We start from the raw sequence: 22,819 nt of genomic DNA, 5'->3' as shown, positions 1-22,819 counted from the left end.
TTCATTATCTCAGCCAGGTGAGGGGAGGAGGACAGGAAAGGGGGTGAGGAGCCATTTTCTCTCTCCCCCTCCTCCTGCCCATTTGTGGGAAGAAGACCCACCTGGATTTAAGGCAAAGAAGGCTTTGGGAAAAGAACAGCTGCGTGATAGTAACAGCAACCACCTTCAACAGTGATTTTAATTTAATGTTTTGATAGGACTGTATACACATGCCATGTCATTACTAAATGTATTGAACCACACCAGAACAAACATAGCAGAAGCCTCTAGGTGAGCGGGAAGTTAGGACTCTGGCCAGGTAAATGATTTACTAATGGCCATGTGTCATGTGACTGCAAATTTAAGCTACAATCTAACTGGAGCATAAATAGAGGATATTTTCCTCGTGTGACTGCAGCCTTGTTAGCTAGCTTATTCGTGGCTCCTAAGCATCTAATAAAGAAATTGTATTTACTTTCACATTCAGTTTTTATTTCACACTCACATATTATTCCCCATGTTCTTTAATAACAAAAGGAAGCCACTGGAATAAGTCATGGAAGACCAAAAAAATGTTGGTCAATCCAAACAAGACAGGCTCTCGGGTTGGATATTTGTTCATTATGATGTTCAGTGTATTTAAGGTAGGATTTTACACTTTCTGAAAGATCAGGTTACAGTTACTGTTAGATCCAGATTAGAATCCCAAGTGGCCTCCTCCATAGGGAAGCCTGCCTGGCACCTAATGCCAAGCAAAAACCTTATTCTTACATGCTTTTTAAAAAAAGGTTTTGATCTGGTTCTTATATTTTTAATTACTCTTTATTTTCTTTATTTAGTTCGTCCTTTTTCTTCTTATTTGTGTTCCTTTTTAACTCCACAAAGACTATGCTTCTCTGAATGAACCTGACACAACTCCGGGAGGCAGTAGAAGACAGGAGGGCCTGGCGTGCTCTGGTCCATGGGGTCACGAAGAGTCGGACACGACTAAACGACTAAACACACACACACAACAGAGTATTGTTCTGAGAAGCCATCATAATCACCAATCTCTTATGCATCAACTGAGATTCCTAAATATGTTTCTGCTTGTGCTATACAGTATTTCTCAATCACATAAGACAAAGTAATTGTTCTTTATTATTTTCTGTGAATCTATTGTAATGTTTCAGCAGTCTTAAATCCGGGCAGGAAGACTTTGCTCACCAAAGTTCTAGAAGCCTTTGATGCTGGATTGTTTTGGTGGCTTAGATTCAGTTCTCAATCAGTTCTAAATTCAGTTCTCTAGTGAATTATTTTGAAGACATGCCTTAGATCTGTTGAACAATTGCAATTTTTAAAGGTTGGGGACCATACACAGAGCATCTGGTAAAAGACAAAGCATCCAGCCTATAAATGATACATGGTTTAACTGTAAGCACAATCCTTCCAATCAATATATTTAGATTTAGTCATGATGAAAGTTTTGCTGATGGGCTCTGTGGTGTCAAAAAGAGATTTCAGACAGAAAATACCTAGGCAGCTTTTCTACTGCTTTCAACATAAAGTCAAACTTTCCAGGGTGAGGTATTTTCAGTAAATAATTTAACACTAGCACACTTTTTTCAACAGCTACAGGAAAACACAGTACTTTGGACACACTTTAACCAGTATCAATTTAATTAAAAAAGAGAAAGAAATAGAGATTTTAGAGCTTCATTAGGTCCTGATGGTAATCAGCCAAGTAGATGGCAATGGCCTTCTTAGAAGTAATCATTTCTTGCTGATTGGAAGCTCTGATTTAAACACAGAAAGAGTGAGCGGAGAAATCTGAGCAAAGGTACTAGAAGTGGTCATTGTACATTTATTATCCAATAATACCTTATACTTGTGATATTAACCAGCTCTGGACCAGGAATCATAGAAAAGTAAAGTTGGAAGAGGCCTATAAGGACATCAAGTCCAACCCCAGCTCAACGCAAGAATATAAGCAAAGCATATCTGCCAGGTGATATTGAATGCCTACACTGTTGGAGCACTCACCAACTCCTGAAGTAACTGGTCCCACTGTTGTATTGCTGTTACAGTTAGGAAGTTTTTCTTGATATTCAACCAAAATCTGGCTTCCTTTAACTTCAACCCATTGTTGTGTGTCCTGCACTCTGAGATGATTGAGAACAGATCTTGCCCCTCCTCTGTATGACAGCCTTTCAAATATTTGAAAAGTGCTGTCATATCACCTCTCAGCCTTCTTTTCTCAAGGCTAAACATGCCCAATTCTTTCAGCCTTTCCTCATAAGGCTTGGTTTCCAGCCCTCTGATTATTCTTGTCACCATCCTCTTAATTGGTTCCAATTTCTTAGCATCCTTCTTGAAGTGTGGTGTCCAGAATTGGACACAAGACTCAAGGTGAGGCCTAACCAGTGCTGTATAGAGGGGGTCTAGCACCTTGTGGGATTTGGAAATTATATTTCTATTAAAGCAGCTTAAAACAGCATTAGCCTTTTTTTGTAGCAACATCATACTATTGGCTCATATTTAGCTTGTGATCTGCGACAATCCCTTCTCATAGTTTTGCTGAGCCAGGTATCCCCCATCTTGTAATTGTGAAATTGGTTTCTTTTTCGAGGTACAGTACTTTGCACGTATCCCTGTTGCATTTCATTATGTTGCTTTCATCCCAGAGCTTCATCCTATGAAGGTCATTTTGAATTTTGTTTCTGTCTTCTAGGGTATTAGGTATTCCGCCCAATTTTGTATCATCTGCAAATCTGACAAGCATTCCCTGCACTATCTCATCCAAGTCATTAATAAAAATACTGAAGAGCACCAGGGCCAGGACTGAGCCTTGGCTTCTAGTTATTACTGCATTGTTTTCTACAGTAGCTGCTTGCACAATGACCGCTTTACGATCTGTTCCAGAGTTTTGCCTGGGATTGATGTCAGGCTGACTGGCCTGTCGTTCCCAGGTTCCTCTTTTTTGCCCTTTTTGAAGATAGGGACAACATTAGCCCTCCTCCAATCCTCTGGCACCTCCCTCGTTTCCCATGATTTCAAGAAAATAATGGATAGCGGTTCTGTGAGTTCTTCAGCCAGTTCCTTCAGTAGTCTCGGATGCAGTTGATCTGGCCCTGGAGATTTGAACTCGTTCAAGGTGGTAAGGTATTCCTTGACTATTTGTTTATCTATCTCCAGCTGCAGTCCTGTCCCCTCCCCCTTGCACTTCCAATTTGTTTGGAAGTTCACAGTCTGTCTTATGGAAAAAGACTGAACTAAAATAGGAATTTACCACCTCTGCCTTTTCTTTGTTATCTGTTATCATTTTCCCATCTCCATTGCGGAGCTGTGCCACTATGTCTTTTGCTTGTCTTTTGCTACTCACATACCTGAATACAATGGAACCTCTACTTACGAACGTCCCTACCTATGAACATTTCAACTTACGAACAACTCCGTCCGCAAAATTTTGTCTCTACTTGCAAACAGAGCTTCAATGTACAAATGAAAAAAAGGCAGGGGAAAGGGGCGGGAAATTTAAATTTGCTAACTGTTGGTGGCGAAGAGGCTGCTTCTTTGTAGCTCTTTCACCCCAACGGTTAGGAAAAGGGAGGCTCAGCCTCCCGGGCTTCTAGCGCCGCTGCCACAGGCTTTCCCGGGGCTCACCACAAGCATCGCCTTTCTCTGCCACCATCCACTGCTGGGCCCTGGTAGGCCTGGTCTACCCCAGGAAAGCCTGCATTGGCAGCATGGAAACCCTGGCCCGGCAACGGATGGCAGTGGAGAAAGGCAGCACTTGCAGCGAGCCCCGGGAAAGCCTCCCATGGCGGCGGACAACCGCGCTGTGGCGGAGGAAGGTGGCACTTGCAGCAAACCCTGGGAAAGCCTCCGATGGCAGCAGAGAAGCCCTGTCCCGGCAGTGGTGGCTGGAGCCCGGGAGGCCTCCTGGCAGTGGCAGTTGCAGCGATGGAAGTAAGGTGCTGCTTTTTGCTTTTTAATTGTCTTTTGCAGGGTAGGATTGGGCTGGTGGGGTTATATTTCTGTTTATTTTTGGATTTGTTTTAGTTCTCTTTTTTTGCAGCCCCAGGGGCTTGCCGTGTTTTGTTTTTATTTTGGGGGGTATTTTTTACTCGGCCGGAACGGATTAATCGGTTTTCAATGCATTCCTACGGGAAGTGGTGCATCTACTTATAAACATTTCAACGTACGAACATCGTCTTGGACGGATTAAGTTCGTAAGTAGAGGTTCCACTGTAATGCTTTTTTACTGCTTTTTGTGTCCCTAGCTAACCACAGCTCATTCTCAGCTTTTACCCTCTCGATGCCATCCCTGCATTTCCTTGCTACTTTTCTGTACTCTGTGGACTGGCCTTCTTTCCACTTCCTGTACATGTCTTTTTTAGTTTTTAGGTCTTCCCTGAGCTTTTTGTGAAGCCACACTGGCCTTTTTTGCTGCCTCCCACTTTTTTTCTTTTAGGAATTGTTTGTAGTTGTGCTTTAGAACTTCTTTTTTTAAGAAGATCCCACCCTTCTTGGACTCCTTTTCTTGCTAGGATCTCCTGCCATGGGACCTTACTTAGCCTTGTTCTGAGATTATTAAAATTGGCTTTTTAAAATCCAGCAGAAGTATGTGGCTACATTCTGCTTTTGTTTCCTTTGAAATCAAGAATTCTAGAAGGACATGGTCACTCTCACCTAGAGTTCCCCTTACTGCCACTTCCCTCACCAAATCATCTCTGTTGGTCAGAATCAAGCCAAAGATTAATCGTGTTTCAATGCATTCCTATGGGAAAAGTTGCTGTGACTTAAGAACACCCTTTCATTATGGATTAAGTTCGTAAGTCAAGACACCACTGTATATACTTAGGAGAAACTGAAATTCTAATATGTGCCAATTGGCTGCATAGGCAAAAGGCAGTACCTATTTATACAGATCACAGTTATATGTCCTTATTTATTTATTTATTTATTTATTTATTTATTTATTTATTTATTTATTTAAAACATCTATAGTTAATATAAATTATGTTTTGCTGAGCTTTATTCAGTATTTATCAATTTCCTTAGTTCTGTCTGTGTATATAATACAATGAAACTAATTGGGAAAACAGAATATGATAATCCCCCCACCGCCGCCACACCAGACACTACCTCATTCAGTGTACAGAACAGACAGTGCTCACAGTGGCACAACAGGTCACCCACCCATCAAGCTCTCATACATCAGGGACTGATAGAATTAAGTTTGCATGTACAATTTAAGACACAAACTATCTACCCTAATGCAATTCAATGAATGAGATCATTAAACATAATGTTGATAAACAAAGGTCAGCTACTTAGAATTTATATATACTAGAAGCTTGTTTTTCACAATCACATCCAAAAATGCAATGTTATTTACAATCCACAAGTAGTATAAACTATTAATAAATGCTAAAATTTTATCAAAATATAGTATGTCATTCATGTGATACCAAAGTTACAATCAGGCTATAAAAACAAATCTCACAATTAAAACTGTTAATTATAACAGTGAAATACTATGTATATTTAATTCGAAGTATTGAGTCAAACCAAATTTGAAGCAGAAAATGGAATGAACCTTTTCATTTTTCAGAACCCAAACAGAACTTGAAACAACTGGCTAAACTTCAATCTGCGATATAGTTGGTCCTGAACCAAAAAACAGGGAGGTTATTTACCTGTAACCATAGTTCTTCAAGTAGTCCTCTTTGAATCCACACAAAGGGACAGGGCTCCTCGGAATAATCTCTCTCTCTCTCTCTCTCTCTCTCTCTCTCTCTCTCTCTATTTATTTATTTATTTATTTATTTATTTATTTATTTATTTATTTATTTATTTATTTATTTAATATCCCGCCTATCTGGTCGGTTAAGACCACTCTAGGCAGCTAACAGTATAAAATAAAACAGTGCACATATATAAAACAATTTTACATAAAAATAAACATAATAAAATAGACAAATAGAAGGAAGAAAGAGGGCATCAGGGATTGACTGGAGGGAAGGCCTGCCGAAACATCCATGTTTTAAGTTGATTTTTAAAGGTACCCAGCGAGGGAGCCACACGAATCTCAGGAGGTAGGTTGTTCCAGAGGCGAGGAGCCACCGCCGAGAAGGCCCAATTTCTTGTCTTTTCCTTCCAGGCCTCCCTCGGTGTTAGGCTCCTCAGCCTCACCTCCTGACACGGGTAGATCTTGGTGGGAGTAGGCATTCCGCCAGGTATCGAGGCCCTAAACCGTTTAGGGCTTTGTACGTAAGCATCAACACTTTGAAGTCGATGCAGAAGTGGATGGACAGCCAATGCAATGCGGCCAGAGTGAGGGAAATATGTTGGTACTTTTTCACTCCACTGAGTAGTCTGGCTGCCGCATTCTGCACCACCTGAAGTTTCCGCAGCAGCCTCAAAGGCAGCCCCACGTAGAGAGCGTTACAGTGGTCTAATCTTGTGATTACGAGCACATGCACCAAGGTAGTGAGCGCCCCAACATCGAGATAGGACCGCAGCTGGGCTATCTGCCTAAGGTGAAAAAAGGCGGTACGGACCACCAACGCCACCTGAGTTTCCATAGTGAGTGCCGGGTCCAGATGGATCCCCAAGCTGCGGACCCCATCCTTGGCGGGAAGAGTCACCCCCCCAAAAGAGAGGGAGTTTCCCAGTCCCCCAGCTGTGGGGGCGCCCACCCTCGGTACCTCCGTCTTGTCCGGGTTCAGCCTCAGCCCGTTCTCCTACATCCATTGCAGTACGTTCCCCAGGCAGCGCTGAAGGGACAGAACGGCATCTCCTGCAGAGCTTGAAACATGATTAGTAGGATGTTTCCCCATAGTGTGCATGCTCCGCCCACCCATAACACCTCAGTTCCAAAATGTCCGCCGCTTTGCAACCATAGAACAGGTCATTCCATTTGTAAGAATACAACAGCTTGGTGGAGGGTTTTCTGGCTTTGGCCAGAACCTCTGCTATACCGGGGGAATCCTCCAAGCTGTGAGGTGGCGCAACTCCAGGTTGGGATGGCAGACCCTGCCGGCATCCTGGGTAAGAAGAAATGGTTGGGGAGGCAACTTCAGGAACTCAGAAGCCATGGTCTTGAGGGCGGTAAACCAGGGTTGTCGAGGCCACCATGGGGCCACTAGAATGGCACTGGTGCATAGCTGGCATATCCTGACTAATGTCTGCTGAATTAGTGGGATGGGAGGGAACAGATAAAGGAGATCATCTTCCCAATTCACCATGAAGGCATCGCCAAGAGAACTCAGTCCAGAGCATGGACAGAGTTCCTACTCCAGTCCTCTGAAGATGCCAGCCACAGAGACTGGTGAAACGTCAGGAGGAACAACCTTCAGAACACGCCAAAGAGCCTGAAAAACCCACAACAACCATCCGACTTCCTGCCTCTTCCTACTTTAGAACAAAACTTGGTGCATTTGGAGTTGTCCTGGGTTGCGAACATGTTGATAGTGGAGTTCCCAATCGATTGCAGATCTGAGAAAAAACTGAGTTGTCGAGCTCCCATTCGTGAGTTTGAGTGGACAGGTGACTCAAACGGTCGGCAATATCGTTGTCTTCTTTTGACACATGAATGTAGATTGGAAAAATATGGTGGTCGTAACACTATTCCCAAAGATGAATCGTCAAATATAGGAGTAATAACGAGTGGGTGCCTCCTTGCTTGTTGATATAATACATGGTCGTGTTGTTGTCCATGGCCACCTGGACCCCTAGACCTACAATAGTGGATAGAAGGTGTGAAACACCTTGACGGCCGCCAGCATCTCTAGATGGTTGATGTGAAGAAGTTTTTCTGGCCTGGACCACAGGACGTGGATTTTGTGAGGGCCACAGTGTGCACCCCAACCCGTTGGGCTGGCGTACATTGTAACCTGGACCATCAGTTGAATGGGCCGGAATGGACAACCCACTAGAAGGTGAGACATGAATGTCCACCATGTTAGCTGACTCGTGAGCTCTGGAGTTACAGACACTTGGTAGGTCTGTCTGTCAAACGATTGAATTGAGACAGGTACCAAGCCTGTAGAGAGTGCATTTTCAGTTGTGCTTGTGGGAGAGCAGACGTGGTTGAGGCCATGAGACCTAGAAGATGATAAGTATGGTCGGCAGAAACTTGGCATAAGGACAAAAAGGGTGGATCGCTCAACGTAGTTTCTGAATTCATTCGGGAGGAAGGAAGACTCTGGCTTTGACTAAGTCTAGGCGCGCACCAATATAGTCCATGATCTGAGATGGTTGGAGATGAGATTTTGCAAAGTTGACCTGCAGGCCGAGGTCTGCCAGCATCTGAAGAACAAAGTTGGTATCTGCTAATGCCTTGTGGTAAGAAGCAGCCATGATCAACCAGTCATCTATATACAGAAAGATGTGTAGACGAAGGTAGGTTGCCACTGGAGCCATGCATTTTGTGAAAGTTCTTGGGATGGTGGAAAGCCTGAAGAGGAGAGTGCAGAACTGATAGGCCAAAACCATGAAGTAGAAGCGAAGATACCTGCAGTGAAGCTGGTGGATGGAAATATGAAAATAGGCATCCTGCAGGTCTATAACGACAAACCAATTGTTTGGACAAAGAAGAGGGATGACCGAATCCAGGGTGACCATACGAAAATATCTTGGATGAATATAAGTATTGAATAGTCTGAGGCCTAGGACTGGTCAGAGTCCACCATCCTTCTTGGGAACTGTGAAGTAATAGAAGGCGTTCAGAAGATCGTGAGAGGGAATGGGTTGATAGAATGTTTCTGAAGTAGTACAGAAATTTCATCTTCCAGAGCAGGAGAGAAAGCCATGGGTCTGAGGAGACCAGTTGGAGGGAGGTCTACAAACTTTAACAGGCAACCATAACGTATGATGGCGAGCACCCAAGAGTCTTTGGTGATGATAGACCACTCGTTCATAAAAGGTGCCAGCTGGGAATGGTGAAGACGACCGAGTGATGGGTTTAAAATAGGATAATCAAAGATATTGTTTATTCTTCCTTGCGGGATGACGGGAGACCTTTCGATGTTGAGTAGGAGCCTGTGACCGATAAGAAGGGGCAGCAGAGGAAGGAGGAGGAGTAGACTTCTCCCGAGCAGGGGGCTTGTAAGGACAGTAGGCCTGATGATAGGATTGCTGAGAGGTAAAGGGCCTGCGCCACTGGTTACACTGGTATCTTGATTGTTGGACAAAGTAAGAATAAGCTATCTTGTGGATCTTGTGCAAGTTGTCCATTACTTCATCTGTTTTCTCATTAAACAGGCTAACACCATCAAAAGGAAGCTCCTCAATATGGGATCTGGCATCATCAATGATTTCCGCTGAGCACAGTTATGCATGCCTTCTAAGGGCAATAGCACATGTCACGGCCTTTGAAGCTGCATCAGCCATATGACAGGATACTAGGCGCTGCTGCTTAACTGATGTAGTTGCCTCCAGGTGAGTATTGATGACACTGCTCCTAGTACCCTCAGGAACGGCTTGGAGAACTGGTAGCACCTTGTTCCATAGTTATCTCTGGTAGGCTCCCATGGCGGCCCAGTAGTTTAAGACCCTCATGAGAAATGAAGCTAGGGAATAGAGGCAATGACCTAAAACAGTGGTCCCCAACCTTGGGCCTCCAGATGTTCTTGGACCACAACTCCCAGAAGCCTTCACCACCACCTCTGCTGGCCGGGATTTCTGGGAGTTGAAATTCAAGAACATCTGGAGGCCCAAGGTTGGAGACCACTGACCTAAAACATCTAGCTTTCAACCTTCCCTGCTAGTAGGAGTACCTTAGAGCAATTTCCTGCTTGGGATTGATTGGATTGTACAATGATAGAGTTAGGGGATGGGTGCTTATTCAGAAACGTAGTATCATTGCCATATGCTCTAGTCTACTGTATACTGATTTTCATCACGATGAGTGATCTAGAGAGATGTTGACGGCTTGTCCCACAACTCCTTAATGAGGTCTAGCATCGCTGGAATAAATGCCAAACTCAGTGGGGGAGTTTTTTCCTGGTTTATATCATCGAAGACAAGGTCTTGTCTGGGAGTGGGGGAGTTTTTTCCTGGTTTATATCATCAAAGACAAGGTCTTGTCTGGGAGGAGGTGGTTGTTCTATATCTAATTCCAATGATTTTGCCATGTGTAAAATTAACTGAAATTAAGAGGTCAAGTCCTCAGAAGGTGATGGGGGATGAAGGTCAGCCACATCAGAGTTGGGGGTTGGTAGATTTGAAGGTGACTCTCTAGAACTCTCTGAAGATAGGTCCTGTTCAGAGACTGTCGAGACTGAAGAGCCCCTGGTAAAAGAGAGAGGGGGAGATGGCGAACGATGGTACTCTTCCGATACGGAAGCTAGAGCTCAAGGGACTTGAACCAAAGCAGTGGTTTGAGATGAGCGGGAACTTTTGGAGCTGTGCCCTGACCGGAGAGAGAGTGAGACATCTTCAGGCGTGACCCTGATGAAGATGGTGCTGAAGGGGCACGGGAGCGCTTCGATGGAGGAGGCTCTTGTTGGGAAGTAACTTGTTGAAGATTACGCTTAGATGTATGTTTTGCTGGCAGAGGTTCAAGTTGATAATAGGATAGGTATCAATGTCAGGAAGGTGATGGCAATGGCAACTGAGAAGACGCAGAGGGCAATGCATATACATAGATTTCACATAGTCGCCAGTGTCATAATATGGATCGGGCTCATCTCCACGATAGCGATATCAACCACTGCGGCAGTCCACCTCCATGTAAAAATGTTCCTCATACCCCGAGATCAAGTTGCGTTGGGATGAGGGAGGAAGAAAAATAACCTCCCTATGATGGGGCTACTGCTGCACCGGAGAAGTACGATGTTGAGCCAGCAAGATACGATGCTTGGCCAATCATTTACGAGGAAGAGATTGGTGCGGTGAAGTCTCCGAATTAGACAGCCGAATCACTGTTGCCTGCCTGATAGAAATAGGGCTCGAATGGGCTCAGGCTGGGATGGAAATCACATCAGCCTCAGAATGGCCATGGTTGGAAACAGGCTCAGTATTGATACCGGAGCCTGAGTCTGAGGAGGTGGTACAGAACCACCCGCCTCGGAAAGAGAATCCGGGTTTGATAATTCCCTAGATGACTCCTCCAGGATTGGGGATGTCATGGAAACCCAAATTGGCAGGAGGTCTTGGGTTTGAGCAGGTTTAGAAGGTCACTTGGACTTCTTTTGCTTAACCGTCTCCTTTTTCTTAGGATCTTTTGTCGATGGCGATTTCGACAACGACGTCGATACTGAAGGAGTTTTGGATTTCAGCCTTTTAGAAGAGGACCTCGGAGAAGGAGTAGCAGGAGCCAGTGGAACAACAGACTCGGGACGAGGAGCTGGAGGCACAGAAGCTACGGTAGGATCCATAGTATTGAGCTTGAGGGAGAGAGTGATTTTTCCCACTAGTACGAAGTCGCTGCAAGAGGAGCTTAAGCACTGGCTTAGTCAATTTTTTACACTCTGGGCAGGAGTGTCTGATGTCTTTCTCCTAAGCAAAATAAGCAGTGATCGTGGCTGTTGGTAAAGGGAATCTTGTTGGCGCACGATGTACAATGCTTAAAGGGGCCCAACGAGGCCATAAAAATAGGTGGGAAAGGGAAGGGAGAAATAACTCACAGGAAAATGTCAATGACTAGCAGTCCAAATCAAACACCATAGATCCAATTAAACTATAGAAATAGAGATAAAGTCCCTGATCCAGAAATTGTAAATAGACAATCCAAAGTCAAAAAGCCAAAAATACAAAGAGAGGTTTGCTCTAGACGTTGCAAAGGAGTCGATCGCAGCAGCGGCAAAAAGGAACTGAGGTATTACGGGCGGGTGGAGCATGTGCTTTACGGGGAACGTCCTACTAATCACTTTATTTAAGCTCTAGAAGATTCCGAGGAGTCCTGCGCAGGCAGTCTAACCCATTTGTGTACATTCACAGAGGCCACAAAGAACTGAATGGTTTTACTCTCTGCTTGAGAGAATTCAGTGGAAACTTCACCCTGATATATCTGTATAGGGTTGCAACATTATACTAACAGATCATAACAGATCATGGTTTCCACTTTTCTCTTCACATCATTCACTCAATGAATTCACTCAAAATACAGTATTAAACATTGGGTACTAACATGTGAATGTTCTATTCAAATTTTGTTGAAACAGTCAAAGTTTTCTTGGAGTATAATAACTAACATTTGGAATTCAAAGTGAACACTGGCTTGACTCTCATCATGAGCAAAGCTGAATTTGTCTCTTGGTGTGCTACAGTAGCAAGATACATAATTTTATATCAACACCGAAATGGTAAACATGATACTGTACAAACTTCTATTCAGCCATACAACTCAATTTGTAAAGCTTTGGGTAGTCACTGATTCATTTAAATAGCATTACCAAATATTATTTGACCACTACACCTCAGTCCTACATACTTTCTCCTTTTCCAGCCTGTTCTTTCATGGGTTGTAATAAAAAATCATTTTTGCTATGAGCAAACAATAGATTGTGAAACATTTTAAACAAGCAAACTATATTTTCTGGAAACTGAATCAATTGTTGTTTCCAGATCAGAATTGGGAGTAAAGTTCAAATTGGGGAGGTAGAAATGAAAATAGGAACTACAAAATAACAGATCCACTTGCTAAAAGCCAAACTGGTTTTACCTTTATGCCTGAATGAGAACCCTACACTTTGTCCTTGGCTATAATACAGATGTATTTTGTTAACCTCTTATATGCTGATGTGTAAGTTCAATCTAATGGACAGTGATGTGGTATCATAATAAATAAAAATGTTAACAAACACACTGTGTTTGTGTGTGTGTGTGTGTACTGTGCTCTCAAATTGGGATGGATTTATAGTAATTCTAAATAGGGCTTTCAACATAAGAGAGAAAGAATGAATCACACATGGAGACATATGAGACAGAAATATAAGAAATGTAATGACAAAAAAAGACAGGACACATCTGAAGGAAAACAAAACAGAGCAAATCAGTAGAAGAGACAGACCTGTGTTTCTTCTCCATGGTGAGTCCACTTCTTCTGTTATCACACCGTGTAATGGACAGACAGAGACACAAAGAAGATGGACGTGAGTTTATGTACTCAGAAGGTAAAAACTGACACTGAAGGAAAGGGCCACAATTATGTGAGAAAGAAACCTGTAGTGCATAGTCGGTCAGTGGAAAGAAGAAAACAGCAAATACTAGAAGAAATAAACTGTCAGTTTGAACCAGAAAGGATCAGAAAGATAAGGTTAGTGATCTAGAAAAAGAAAACAATGTTAAAGAGGTCTGACCAGTACGGTTAAGAAAGGTATCTGAAAAAAAAATGCTTGTACCAGAGAATTTAGTTTAACCCAGGAATATTAGCTTGTCTAAACATTATTTAGGAATAAACTTAAAAATTAGCTTTTAACTCTTTCCGCATCTGTATTGCTAAAGGGTTTAAAATCTATTAAATTAAAACCAATTGACATAGTCAGAAAAAAACAGACAAAACATCACAATCAAGCGTGCCCACTTATAATGAATATTCATTATATAACTAAATACATGTCAATTATTGATCAAATAAGTAAGTCAAGATTGTAAAGAGAGTAAGTGAAAACTAGCAGTTTGATTGACCTCTGTTGGATTTACAGTATAATGAAATGTGAATAAAATGAGCATTGATTAGTATAGCTGGAAGTGACCGATGGTGAAGGGAATAGCTGGGAAAATGGGTGCGCCATGTGGGTTTATAAGGGGAAAGAGTGTGTTTATTGGTTCATCTATTTCTCTCAACTGTATAGCAATCTATGATGGAGTAGCAGACATCCTCCTTACTTTGACTTTTGCATGTTGCTGGCTCTAACCCAATATTATCCAAATAAAATTCTATTTCTCATCAGTCATGTGTAAGTCAAGCACACAGAGCAAATGTTACATTAAAATCTAACCTTCAATACTATCTACTTAAAGCAGCAATTTTTTGTATTAAGGACATTTTCACTGTATGTTCATACATCTGCATACATTACCAAAACAATTGTAAACCCTAAGACCTCTTTACAAAAAAATTAATCTGTGACAATTATTTATCTCTCAAAGCTCTGGTTATTCTAAATGCAACATTTTGTATTAAACTTACTCAAGTTAAATGCATTGGGGAAAATTCTTGGAGGACTAATGTCACAGGGGCAAACTATATGGTACAGATTGCTGGTACTTAGATGATGAAAATATGTCAGTGTTTCCAGACACAATTCAGGTGGGCCTTCATGCCTTAGCAATCATATCTGTCAACAAAGCTCTTGTTTAAGTTCCAATATCATTCATAAGCCAAAGCCAACTAATCTGCAAGCTAAAGGATGTATGAAAAGTATCCACTGTGATAATCAGACATTCTTAGCATTTAAGGAATTCTATCTTTTGATTATTAGCTATCAGGAGTATATAGTTTGGCTCCTAACTCTCTGTTCCCTCAGAAGAAAATACATGTTGCTACATGTACAGTATTTGATTAGAAGGGTAAGTAAGCTACAAAGAACTTAAGACTGAAAATTCTTTTGTCAGAATAACCTGAAATAGATACATTTCCTTCAAAAGGTTATAGAGAAAGCTAAAGAATGGAAGTATATTGCAAGGACAATCAAGGTGCAGGTTTACTAACAAAAGATTAAATAGGTTGGCCATCACTTAAATGCAGGCTGAGCCTATGAACAGAATCATAGAACCACTTAATTCAATAAGGATTCCTGCCAGTACACCACCCTCTTAAGCCACTATCATATTAGCTTTCTTTAGGCATTTACAGTTTTTATACCATAAAAGCATAAGAATTGTCTTTGCCCTGTTTCTTTGGCAATTGTTTCCATCACTATTTACATGTAGAGGGCAACTTTACAAAAAGGAGATCCTCTTATTTCCATAGCAAGTTTCACCTTCAGAGAGTTACTTTCCACACACAGAAGGGAATGGAAATGGTAACAAAGGGCAGTAGGTCTAGTGTACTCTCTCTACTTGTACATTTACTGTACATAGAATAGAGCTTTAAATGAAAAGACATTTTGAAAATATATGTTAAAAGATACAACTGATAAGAAGTTGTGGGGTGTATTCTTACTAAAACAAAGTTCACTTAAATTCATTTGAAAGTTTCAATTCAATGGACTACCGTATTTCATAAAATCCCATAGGCTTACATAATAGCACAGCATCATGGTGATAATTGATCAGTGCTTAATATGAATCCTTTCAGCCGTTTGATTTTTTAAAGTGGGATAACGGTAAAGACATGGTGATATACTTCTCTATCCAACAGCCTCTATAACACCAAAGGTTATGACAGCTTTTTGTGTACATGATGCATTGCCAGAAAGATAGAGAAGTGTCAATTCTGACAGAAGCAGTCGATGCAATGAAAGTTCACTCTTCAGGCAAAGAAGTCAATGGAAAAATTGCTTCCCAGTCAGACTAATCCTTCCTGGGGAAATAATAGCTCACATTCAAACTTAATGTAAGGGAAGAAAAATAATATCAGGGGCCTATTTTCTTTAACACTAATTTAAGGGGGGATTAGAGATGGGGGTATTAGTATTCGTATACGAATATGAATATCCCCCACAGGTAGAAATAATGAGGGTCCAGCTCCCTGGGGCCGGACTGTCCACTCACCATTCTGCCGCTGACGGAGCCTTCCTATCTCGCTGTTCTCCACAATGGATTAGCCACTCTGTGACCTGGCAGAGAGGCTTGTCATCCCGCCTCCTGCCAGGGGTGGCTAATCTATTGCAGACAATGGTGCGATAGGAAGGCTCCATCGAGCTCGTGTCAGCGGCAGAATGGTGAGTGGACAGTCCGGCCCCAGGGGGCTGGACCCTCGTTATTTCCACCTGGGGAGGGGAATATTCATATTCCTATATGAATACCACCATCTCTAATCCCCCCTTAATTTAGTGTTAAAGAAACTAGACCCCTGATATTATTTTTCTTCCCTTACATTAAAATTGATTAAGTGAGCTTAATCATTATTTCCACCTAGAGGGGGATCCATTTTCTTGATCTGGAAGAGGCCAGGCTTGTCCACCTACAATATGAGTTGATTAGGCATAATATTGGTGAAATGTCACTTTTCTCAGCAAGAATGCTCTCAGAATGCACAAAATCCAAGCTGCACAGCTCTCTAATGCAACAATGGCTAGTTTTTAGCCATTCAGATTTTTTATTTACTATATACTTATTTTCCATCCTATTAAACTAAGATGATCCCTCTTCAAGATGAATCAACCAATCCACTCACCTCCAAACATCACTGCCAGAATTATCTTTCTTCCTTTATAATTCATGCATACAAAAATATCATTTTCTATTTTTCTTCTTTATTCTTCCCTACTCCTCCTACCACTATTTCTTTTTCCTTCCAAAAAGAAATGCTCTTTCTACACCAACTATGAAAATGACCCCACTAAACCAAAAAGCAAATGCAAACTACGCAATATAACTCATATGTTTAAATTCCTGATTTTCAAATATATTGATTATGACAAAAATAATGGAACATTTTTAAAAAAGAAAGTCAATATACTAGCTATTTTTTTCTAATTAATGTGCATTCTAACACAAGTGGTTCTATATTTGCTACTCTAAAAAAAACTGCCACATGACTAATCTAAATTTCTACATACTAAAAAAAATCATAAACTGAAAGAAAAAGATACATAAGCACACACTCATTACAAAAGCATGAAATGCCACGATTTTATAGTCTCATGCTTTCACATGGTTTTCCAAACCCTGACAAACCTGGCTGAGTGTGATGTTTCTTTCTCGGCAATGATTTGTCATCAGTTATTGTACCATTCACCTTTTCCTGTTGGTCTTCCCATGTAACTTCTAGCGTAAACCAAAAGAAATCAAAGCTTGTCAGAAACATGAAGTAATTTCTGTAAGAAACCTATTATCAGTTGATGCAGTCTACTGCAAGATAGTATATGCATTATAAACTGGCACAGCCAAGCTATGTTCTGTTAATTATTTTTGACCACACAGAATTTACAAGTGTTTAAACACCTTCATTCTGGAACTCCTTATTAGCAGAAAAAACTGATTAAATATAAACAATAGCAGTTAATTCTCCTACATCCAGATTCAAAGGAAGGAACAGGTTTGGAAGAAGGTAAGAAATATTAAATTAAACCTGATGTGCTTTTTAAATGGCAGCTATGTTACTGCTAGTTAACCCTTAAAAAAAACAACCCTAAGAATTACCCTCATAGAGTTGACTTGAAATTCACAAACAAAGCAGGAAGACTGTAGCCTTTCCTCTGCTGTTTGTCCCCAGTGTCTGTTACTCAGAGATATACTGGCTTTGAACAAGGAGGGTTTGTTCAGTTCTCATGGGTTACAGCTTTATTTATATTTGTTACATTTACATCCCACATTTTCTCCAAGAACCTCAAGGCATGGCTCTCCTCCACACTTTATTCTCACAAGAACTCTGTGAGGTAATTCAGATTGAGTTGTGTGACTGGCCCTGTGGCTGAGCCAGGATTTGAACTTCAGTCATTATACCACAATGGCTCTGTACCACACATTTATACATGTGTCTGCCAATAATGGTTTCATTTTTAAAAGACTGTTATCACACTGCATTACAGAATATGTCATTTCGATACTGGGGAAAAGTTTTGCAGTATCAAATCCACTGTTTTAGTGAAAATCCTAGTACTTCAAGAAAGGTAAAGGGGTAACATACTTATTGTTTACATACTGTTAACAATTTTGTAAAACTCTTGACACATACTCATCAACTTTGTCATCTAATACTATTATAACTTTTGTAGATGACTTCCTGCCTTTAGAAAAAAAACTACAAAATCTTAAGAACAGTTTTATAAATGTAGCGAAGGAGAACCAACCATGGATATTTAACTTTCATTTGGTTACAGAGCTCACAGTCTCCTCCATACCTGGAATTTACTCACAGTTATCAGCTATTCCAAACATGACTATTTGTAAGAACAGACAATGCTAGTTATGGTCATCAATTGGTGTTACATCATGAAGGAGCCAGTCGTGACTGACTCAGAACTGCTGAATGGTACTACTCAGTGGTCTCAAATATGCTGAGCAGAAGAAGGATAAGCCAGAGCCTGTCATTTCTTAATATAGATGTCATACTTGATATTATTTTGACTATGCTTCTACTTGACGGATTCAAACATTTTAAACTGTCCAGAGGACATAATAAAACTTCATGATTACAAATAAATATTCTTTGTTAATAATGGACTGAACTATTGAAGTGGCCCCATGAGAGTTTCCAGACTGTTTGCCAAATAAATATTTGTGTTGGCTAAATACACACATAAAATAATTTATCAACTCACTCATTCACTTATAGATGAAGCTATTGAAAATTCTGAAGAATCAGATATTTGAATAGTCAAAATGTAGGGCAAAAAGTTCTTCCTCCAGAATGCAACTCTAACAGAAAGTAGCTAAACTACAAATGAGAAGGAATGTTAGGTCCTTCCTTTTGAAAAACGAAAAAGCCAGGGAGGGGATCCGGCAGCATTTGAGCATACTATACGATAGGTGAAAGCTTGAAGTGGGTTGATCCATTGAAGATATGTTAGTGTGACCCATCTAATATTACAGAGCTCCTGAAAAACTGAATTGGAATTTTAGATTTTGCTAGAAACATCCAATGTAACCATATTAGAAAAACTGAGTCACATGAGATTTTGGTTGTGAATATGGATGATTCATGTCACAGAATTCAGCGTAAAGAATCAAAAATTTACATAACTAAAATTATTGTTCATTGGAAATTGCCAGTATTGCCATGTTTATTAAAGAACATAAATTCCCACAGGATACAAGAGTGCGTAACTTGCCTAATATTCATTACATGGTGACAGATACAGATTATGATAGTCCAAGTATATTGTTTTATGTATGAGTAATATTAATTCACAGTATAGTGTTGTATTTTTAATCATATCATGTTTTGAATACTAACAATAATAATGAATATTTTCCTATTGCAGGTACTACACAAAATGCTTTTGATTACTGCCAAATGAACTGTATGGTTATAATAAAGAAGATGAAAGCTTCAAATATGTTCTGTATTCACTAATATATGTGACATAATGCACTATAACAGTCTCAATATTAGTCTATAATATTAGTACTACACATTAAAAAAAGACTCAAGGTTTTGATGAAAAGCTGGGAAGAAGACCATCCAAGAGGAAACAGTGTATATCATACACAGTACTTGGGTTTAATGCTAGCATCCATGAATATCAACAGATAGCATTATATTGACCCTGCACGTGGACACAGACTGGGTGTTCTGGAGGGCCGCATAGAAGCAAACCTGGAAATGAATAATAGGACATTCCTTGTTGGTGATTTTCTCTGAGAGTGTTTTGTTCTTTCTTTTATTGATGAGCAACAAGAAATACAGAAGTTAATCTCTAAGTTGCTACAACATTTTTGTCTTCTTTATTTTTTATTTGTCTTTCATTTTTCACCTGATATGGTAGCACAGACACGTCTACCTCATCTAAAACAAGAAATGAGTAGCTGAAATAATGGCAGAAATTCCATTGCTTAAGGTAAGAAAATTTAACCTTCAGTCTGCTCTTTGCTGGCAAATAAGGAGAGCCCACTGCAATTCTTGGGGCATGCTGGCCTGGGGCAGCTGTTCAGCCCAGCTCCCAAAAATCACAGAAGTCTTTTTATTTTCTGGTTAGGAATGGACTGAAAATCATGAACTTTTTTATACAAAGCAACAGGATGTTTTTTACTACAAAGCAACAACCAATGACTGTTTTCAAAACAAAATATCAGTTATTTTCAAATGGCAGTAACCACAATATGTTCCTAAATTGTGGACAAATAATTGATATTGACTGAACTGCTTTGTTGCTTTAAGAGACAACTTACTCAAGCATTGTTTCTCACGATCATATGCACTGCTACAGAAGAATAATTCAATAGTAATGTATACCTAATGTTGACATAGTGGATAGAATGACAGACTGGGGCTTTGGAGGGGTAACCTCCCTGATAGACAAAGGGAATGCTGTAGACATAGTATATCTTGACTTCAGCAAAGCTTTTGACAAAGTGCCCCATGATATTCTGATTAGCAAACTAACTAGGTGTGGGCTAGATAGAACAGCTGGCAGGTGAATACACAGTTGGCTGCAGAATCGTATTCAGAGGGTGATGATTAATGGCTCCTTCTCATACTGGGTGGAGGTAACAAGTGGGGTACCCCAAGGCTCAGTCCTGGTTCCTGTGCTCTTCAGTATTTTTATTAATGACCTGGATCCTCAAAACATATTTTTAAAATTTGAAAATATGCCTTATACTTTGATGCACCATGCATTCCTGATACCTTCTATGGCATGCTGATGCATCTCTTCCCATTCTCAGTGGTCATGTGTCCAGTTCTGTGGATCTCAAATGCCTGAGTAGAAATTATTGGTTCCCTGCTTCATCATACTAGCTATAAAGAGCAATGTAAGACTATGAGGAACTCTCTTTAACAGATCTGTCTTTTGTACTATGACCGATTCAACTGTTGTCTTTAGCTGCTCTTGAGTCCCTGGCAGGTCATGACAAGAGATGTGTGGGCTGAGCAAGTAAATGGGGCATTTTGCATAGATGTTTAACAGGAGTGTTTGAGAGGGAGGCCTGGAGTGTTATATCATGGTCCTCATAGGATAAGAGACATGAACTGACAGCTGCTGTGACTTGCAGCATCTGTGGCATATTTCTGTTCCTGCCTGACCATCAGTTAATATTTGGTGAATCAATTCCATAAATTCCATTGTTTCAATGGGCCTACTCTGGTTTCAGTTGGCTATGCTGAGCAACAAGATTTCAGCTATGCTGCAAGTCACATATGCAAGTATCTAGTTTATACCTCGATATCTGGCAGAGCACCTTCTTCCAGTTAGGTCTGCCCATCCTATAAGATCGTCGCAGGCAGGGCGGCTGAGAGTTCTGACCCAGAGAAAAGCCCGGAAAACAACTACTAGAAATCAGGCCTTCTCGGTGGTAGCCCCACAACTATGGTACTCTCTTCCACCCAAAGTCCACATGGCCCCTTCAGTGGGCACATAAAAAAATCTATTTAAAACCTGGCTATTTAAACAGGCCTTTCCTGAACAAACAACACCCTAATACAATAGTGCCCGATAATATAACATCCACCATACTGACATGCTCCATGTTTTTATATTTTTTATACTTTTAATTGTATTTATTGTAATTTTATCCTTACTGTACTTTATGACTTTTGATTTGCACCCCTAATGTATTGATGATGTTATTTGTTATTTTGCTACTTTGTTGTTTTGTGTTACTTGTAAACTTCACAGAGTGGCCTTGGCTGCCAGATGGGCAGTATATAAATCAAATAAAAAATAAATAAATAAAACTGCAAACCAGTAGCCCTACTACAAAAGAAGGTGAAGTAGCCCAAAGCCCACTTTCTCCATGCTTTAGTTCACCTGGAAAAATAGAGCTTTTCTGGACAGAGTTGAAAGGACTCTCCTAGAAGAGTAACAGAGCAGAAAAGCAAGAAACAAAACATGGAAGAATATGACACAGAGAAGTAGGACTATCAAAAAGCATGCTGTGGTTTTGCAGTGACAGAATTGATATCACACTCTCTCCAGAGATTTTTGAACCACTGGAACAGGACAACAATCCTGCCCCCATCACAAGAACCACAGACAGTGATTCCAGCAAAGTAGCTGGGGCAAGCTGATAGCAGTGAGCATAAATGCAAAGATGCTTTCCAATAATATTTGAGTTCTACCAATAACATAAACATATCAACAGGGTAATGTATTGATCAAGATCTCTGATTTTCTCAGATAGTATTCATATTTGGGATATAAATAGGTGTAACAGAAATGATATATTGTAACTCTTCAACCAAGATAAAGAGCAGACTACATTATATGTAGGCAAGTACTTGAAATATATTACCTCTGTATATAAACAGCATGAAACAATTCCATAGAGAAGAAGCTAAAAGGCATTCTACTCTAACCTTCTGCCAAGAATCTAAGAGGAAACCTCCTTAATCAAACTAAAATTGCACACATCCTCACTTTCACAGTGGATAGATACCTCTATATTTTGATAGTAATTAGTTATGCAACTCATTACAATGCCCCAATATTTAAGTTTAAATATTTAATAATTTACAAAAATACTAGCAGTTTAATAATGGAAACATCATGGAAGAAGTTAGGAGTCTGCTCGCTGGACATCATTATTCAAAACAGGTACAGCTGTAGAGTTTGTCTGTATTGACTTCCTTCATCTAATCCATCTTTTAAAAATAACTCCACTGAGAACAATGTAAAAGCTATTTTGTGGCTCTTTGTCTTCAACTGGCAAAGAAGCCTATGCACTCCAATAAGATGGATTCAGTTTTGATTCCCGGTACAGGACCAAAAGTTTCTCAGTGTGCAATACTATTATCACCTGAAGAGACTCAGCTCTTTGTCTGCAATCCTTGTTCATTACTTTCCTTAACAACATGCGCACAAACCTTTCTTCCTTTTTCCTTCCCTTTCTTACATTGTATTTACTTTTCACACCTATCTGATAAAGAGACATTTTCTTGAAAGCTCCCAGTTTGTTCTTTTGCACATTTTTGTTCTTTTCAGGTTAGAATAAAGGTATCACTCTAGTATGTATTTTCAACATTGTTAGTTGTAATTGTTAACATTATATCTCCTTTGGTAACTTATTATATTATCCATTTCATTCCTATTTCATCCCATATTACCCATTTCATCATTATTAGGAGAGGCCTTTCTCTTGG

The 22,819-nt window shown here is 40.3% G+C and overlaps 1 protein-coding gene across 50 annotated transcripts in view; it reads right to left on the bottom strand.

The window, feature by feature from the left end:
* Window positions 1-22,819, bottom strand: part of RIMS2 (regulating synaptic membrane exocytosis 2) — a 466,814-nt gene that overhangs the window by 78,491 nt on the left and 365,504 nt on the right. For 42 of the 50 annotated variants that reach the window (XM_078393641.1, XM_078393664.1, XM_078393670.1 and 39 more), the window contains 2 exons: window positions 16,756-16,845; window positions 12,980-13,012 (listed from right to left, as the gene is read on the bottom strand). The exons of 4 other annotated variants lie outside the window; for them this stretch is intronic. In XM_078393641.1, coding sequence (XP_078249767.1) covers window positions 12,980-13,012; window positions 16,756-16,845 — 123 coding nt within the window. The remainder of the gene's footprint in view (window positions 1-12,979; window positions 13,013-16,755; window positions 16,846-22,819) is intronic. 4 more of the 50 variants (XM_078393652.1, XM_078393658.1, XM_078393661.1 and 1 more) reach the window with 1 other exon arrangement.

The sequence above is a fragment of the Pogona vitticeps genome, chromosome 4 (assembly GCF_051106095.1).
Source record: "Pogona vitticeps strain Pit_001003342236 chromosome 4, PviZW2.1, whole genome shotgun sequence".
Lineage (NCBI taxonomy): Eukaryota > Metazoa > Chordata > Lepidosauria > Squamata > Agamidae > Pogona > Pogona vitticeps.
The sequence above is the reverse complement of the archived record's forward strand: the minus strand, read 5'-3'. Positions and strand labels throughout refer to the sequence as shown.